At 46.6% G+C, this 5,503-nt stretch overlaps 1 protein-coding gene across 1 annotated transcript in view; it reads left to right on the top strand.

Annotated features, from left to right (window-relative positions):
• LOC107106323 (lipoxygenase homology domain-containing protein 1-like) overlaps positions 1–5,503 on the top strand; it is a gene marked incomplete at its 3' end in the record, with an annotated part of 139,154 nt that overhangs the window by 88,160 nt on the left and 45,491 nt on the right. The window contains exon 14 of the mRNA XM_015406454.1: positions 1,179–1,314. Within this exon, the coding sequence (XP_015261940.1) occupies positions 1,179–1,314 (136 nt within the window). The remainder of the gene's footprint in view (positions 1–1,178; positions 1,315–5,503) is intronic.

The following is a 5,503-nucleotide window of genomic DNA, read 5'->3' as shown; positions in this document are numbered from 1 at the left end:
GATATGCACGGTTCCCCCCCCCAATAGCTAGCAATCCAAAACAGTCCAGTGGAGCCTGAGCGGTGGGTGTTGCCTTCTGACACACCTCCGGTGATGTCAGGGGTGTGTGGCATATGCAAATAAGTTATGCTAATGAGTTATGCTAATGAGCTCATGCACCTCTTTGTCTACGAAAGGACCCCTGGGAATAGGCCTCCTTAGGGTTAAAAGTAGAAATGTGGGGGAGAAGGGGTCCTTCTCATGCTTTGCTGCTTTTCCGCTTCTCCTCCCTACCCTGCTCTCCCCTTCAGCCCTGTGAAGTTCCAAAAGCGTTTTAAGGTGTAGCATTTGCCTCTTGAGTCATCAGGCAATGGTGTCTGCAGCACAAACAAAAACAAAATAGATGTTGTCACATGTCAGCTGAAGCCTGTCTCCCTTTACGTTCCAAGAATAAAGAACTTGACAGCGTGTTTAGCTGAATTTCCAGGCTGCAGAGGACAGAAAGTATTTAACAGCATCCCAGGAAGAAGAAGAAGATGAAGATGAAGAGGAAGAAGAAGAAGAAGCACAAAATGAAATTGCTGAGAAGTCGTGTTAGAACAGATAAAAGGAAGTCCTTCTTCACTCAAAGAGTGATTACCACATGGAATTCACTGCCACAGGAGGTGGTGGCAGCTACAAGCATGGGCGTCTTCAAGAGGGAATTGGATAAACATATGGAGCAGAGGTCCATCAGTGGCTATTAACCACAAGGTATAGATAGAAACTCTCAATCTGGGGCAGGTGATGCTCTGTCTTCTTGGTGCTTGGGGGGGGGGCAACAGTGGGAGGGCTTCTAGTTTCCTGGCCCCACTGCTGGACCTCCTGATGGCACCTGGTGTTTTTGGCCACTGTGTGACAGAGTGTTGGACTGGATGGGCCATTGGCCTGATCCAACACTGACTTCTATTATGTTCTTAACAGCTCTGAAAGAACTTATGACTGACCCAAGGTCACACCAGCATCTGCATGTGGAGAAGGGGGGAATCAAACCCATTTCTCCCAGATTAGAGTCAGCGCACTTAAGCACTACACCAAACTGGCTCTTAACAAAGACTCTCTCACCTTATGATCTAGCCTGTCTGGTAACTTCCTTCCTCCTTCCCTCCCTCCCATTGTTAATGCTGTCAATTCTGATGGCTTCCTTGTTTAATTAAAAGGTGACCATCTTGAAAACACTGACGAAAGAGAAGTACACCTTTAAGTGCAATCGCTGGCTGGACGTCAACGAAGACGACAGGGAGATTGTGAGGGAACTCCCAGCCGAGGGCTCGCTCGTGACTGAGGTCATGCCAGGTGAGAAGAGATAGGTCCCTCTTGGGACTTCAGTAGCTGGGACGAGTCCATGTTGGTTGAGCACTCCCAAGAGAGACTGAGGCCCTTGGTTGTGGGTTGTTTCCCCTCCGGGGCCCAGTCTCTGCTGCTTTAGCAGGATGAATTCTGCAAATATTCTTTTTTTTGGTAATGGTTTATTTATAATTTTATAGTTACATAAAAATAATCAAATAATTAAATATACATTTTCGAGTCTAGATCCACAGTGTTGTTTAAGCCATCTCTTTTTGTATATATTATCATCTTTCATCTTGAAAACACTGACGAAAGAGAAGTACACCTTTAAGTGCAATCGCTGGCTGGACGTCAACGAAGACGACAGGGAGATTGTGAGGGAACTCCCAGCCGAGGGCTCGCTCGTGACTGAGGTCATGCCAGGTGAGAAGAGATAGGTCCCTCTTGGGACTTCAGTAGCTGGAATGAGTCCATGTTGGTTGAGCACTCCCTAGAGAGACTGAGGCCCTTGGTTGTGGGTTGTTTCCCCTCCGTGGCCCAGTCTCTGCTGCTTTAGCAGGATGAATTCTGCAAATATTCTTCTTTTTTGTAATGGTTTGTTTATAATTTTATAGTTACATAAAAAGAATCAAATAATTAAATATACATTTTCGAGTCTAGACCCACAGTGTTGTTTAAGCCATCTCTTTTTGTATATATTATCATTTTACCTTGCAGTACAAGATTTAGCCTATCAAGTTCTGCTACTTCTAGCAATCTATGTACCAACTCTACCATAGTGGGGGTTCTTTCAGTTTTCTAACTTTTGGCTAAAAGGATTCTAGTTGATGTTATGATATAAGTTATAAGATAACAATCACTTTGAGTACAACAATCACTTTTAGTACAACTGTCTGGGAGGATATTCAACAAATAAATTTCAGGCTTTAGTGGCAAGTCTATGTCCATAATTTCTTGTATTATTTTACGAACCTTGCCCCAAAATTTATATATCTTTCTACATTTCCACCAAGTACGATAAGTACCCACATTATTCTTACATTTCCAACAATTATTAGTTGTTGTTGGGAACCATTTTGCAATTTTATCTGGAGACCAATGCCATCTATGGAAGACTTTATATATATTTTCTTTATATGAGGTAGATCTCATATAAATATTCTGCAGATATTCTGAAAACCACACATTACTGGTTCTGGGTCATCGAAGATGTCCAAAGGATTAGAACCACAACTGATATTTTGGCTATGCCTTCACGCCACACGGAGCTCCCTCTGAGAAAGATGGGTACGCATTTGATCTAAATTAAGCACGTTCTTTAAAGAATTAGAAGCACAACTGGTATTTTGGCTATGCCTTCATGCCACACAGCGCTCCTTCCAAGAAAGATGCATACACATTTTTTCTAAATTAAGCACATTCTTTAAAGAGTGGGAGGGATGGGGAAGGAAGAGAAGAAGAGAAGATATTGGATTTATACCTCACCCTTCACTACCCAAAGGAGTCTCAGAGCAGCTTACAAACTCCTTCCCATTCCCCTCCCCACAACAGACACCCTGTGAGGTAGGTGGGGCTGAGAGAGCTCTGACAGAAACTGCTCTTTTCAAGAACAGTTGTGCTAGAACTATGGCTTGCCCAAGGTCATCCAGCAGGTGAAAGTGGAGGAGTGGGGAATCAAACCCGGTTCTCCCAGATTAGAGTCCGTGCACTTAACCACTACACCAAACTGGTGTATGAAGCAGTTTTTCCATCCTACTAGTAAAGTTGCCAACATCTCAAGTTCTTGGAGTGGTGGATTTTTCAGCAGGTCAGGAATTTCTATGCAAGCGAGTGTCTTCCTTCCCCACCCAGTCCATCTTGCCCACCTCTCTCATGGTCCATCCTAGACCTAAAAAGTTCTACCCAAGTCTTCGTAGTATCCAGCCAAAAGCAGACCCTTCCCATCTTTCTCCAACTGGTCCATCCAAAAACCCATTCACAGCTCCCCCGATTCACGTTTGCATGTAGACCAATCTTGCAAAATACATCAGATAACAAATGGGCCATCGTCTTTGCCAAGCGCAGCGCACATTCCAGATCTGGCGCCACTCGCCATCAGCTCAGAGGCGCTGCGGACCAGGCCCTGCAGCCGAAAGCAGAGTTCTGAGCTGCATGGATCCGACCCCTGTTTGGTAGTTCCATCACGCTCATTGATCAATATGCAGAGATCTGTTCCCGAGATGTTGCGAGGATGATTATAATTGCAAATGCTGTGATTAAAATGTCAACAAACCTTTGATGAAGTTTATTTTTAATCCACTATGAAGCCGTTGATGGAGAGGAACCGCAGACGCTCCCCGGTTGGATGCTATTTGCCAGCTGCATGGGGCAGATTGAGGCAGCCTGGTGGAAGCCCTTGTTTGTGTAACGGAGGAATATTCGAAGCTGCTCAGAACCAGGGCGGATGTCTTGCTGGCTTCCTGGAAACTATGGTTTGAAACCAGGAGCCAGACCTGAGGAGATATGTCCCTTCCTCCATGGCCATTCACAGTGTTCCCTTCCCTAGTTATAATCTTGGGCTTAGCAGTGCACTAGAAGAAGAAGAGATTGGATTTATACCCCGCCCTCACTACCCAAAGGAGCCTCGGAGCGGCTTACAAACTCCTTTCCCTTCCCCTCCCCACCACAGACACCCTGTGAGGTAGAAGAAGAAGAAGAGATTGGATTTATACCCCACCCTTCACTACCCAAAGGAGTCTCAGAGCGGCTTACAAACTCCTTTCCCTTCCACTCTCCACCACAGACACCCTGTGAGGTAAAAGAAGAAGAAGAGATTGGATTTATACCCCGCCCTTCACTACCCAAAGGAGCCTCAGAGCGTCTTACAAAGTCCTTTCCCTTCCCCTCCCCACCACAGACTGTTAGATCGCGCTAACAAAGGACTCATAGAGTGATTCAGCAAGTGATTCAGCTTTAATCAGAAGTAACGAACAAGCACTCAAACGCATTAGAACCAGAACAACATAACATTGGAGCTGGGCTCCTTTTAAACATACCGGGCTAATATAGCCACTCCCACTATGTACAATAACAACCAATCAGATTGCAGGGATAAGGGCAAATCAGAGTTCTTCCCGCTCAGGGAACAGTCCCTTCGTGATTGGTCGCTGTTTCAAAGCGACCAATAGCTTTATGGCTGGATGGAGCCTTGGCTGGCTCGAAGCTTAACATGGGAAGTGGATTAGGTGATTCAAGTTATACAGTCAGTACATAACAATTCCTCCCCCCTAAGTTAAGACAACCATATCGTTCCATTTACAGACATAGTTAACATGTCGTTCCATAAATCATCACAATAAACCTTACTACAATCGTAGTTGTTAAGATATGCGGGTGCTTTGTGTGTACGCTCAGATCTACGCAAGGGAACAGGGCCTGGCAGCCCGCTTTGCGGGGAATCTGACGGCGGTTTGGCAAACCCTAATTCCGGCGCTTTTACGGCCAAGGTTGCTGTGTCCCCGTCAGGGGCATATTCTGCTGTTGGAACAGCTATCGGTAACCCTGTAACGTTCTCCGAATCAGGAGGTTGGGAAACTATTGCATCATGCCCAGCCGGCGAGTCAGCGCTGTCTTTAAACCAACGTTTTTTTAACTGGTCCACATGGCGCTGCCACCTCCTGCCATCGGTCAATTGGACCAAGTACATCCGAGTACCTATACACTCACAGACCACTCCGGGAACCCATGAATGCCCCGCGGTATAGTTTCGGGCAAACACCGGATCGCCCGCCTGAAATATGCGCATAGTCGTACGTGGGTCTGTACGCTCCTCCTGTTGCTCAGTGAGGTCGGGGTGCAATCTATTAAGTTTGGTAGCTAGCCTCCGGCCCATAAGTACCTCGGCCGGGCTACGGCCTGTTGTACTACAGGGGGTGGTGTGTTGGCGCAGGAGGAATGACCCCAGCCGAACGCTCCAATCCCCCTCTGTTAGTTTTCCCAATGCCTCTTTTGCCGTTCGTACCATCCGCTCCGCCTGGCCATTTGAAGCAGGGTGAAAAGGGGCGGCGGTGATCTGGCGGATACCATTGTCCAGGAGGAATTTCTTAAATTCGTCCGACACAAATTGTGGCCCATTATCGCTGACCAGCGTGTCCGGCAACCCATGGGTTGCGAATAGCCCGCGTAGTGCCCTTATGACAGCGGTGGACGTGATTGT

The sequence above is a fragment of the Gekko japonicus genome, unplaced genomic scaffold (assembly GCF_001447785.1).
Source record: "Gekko japonicus isolate JY-2015 unplaced genomic scaffold, Gekko_japonicus_V1.1 scaffold3478, whole genome shotgun sequence".
NCBI lineage: Eukaryota > Metazoa > Chordata > Lepidosauria > Squamata > Gekkonidae > Gekko > Gekko japonicus.
Note: the sequence above shows the minus strand (reverse complement) of the source record. Positions and strands in the feature narration are given on the sequence as shown.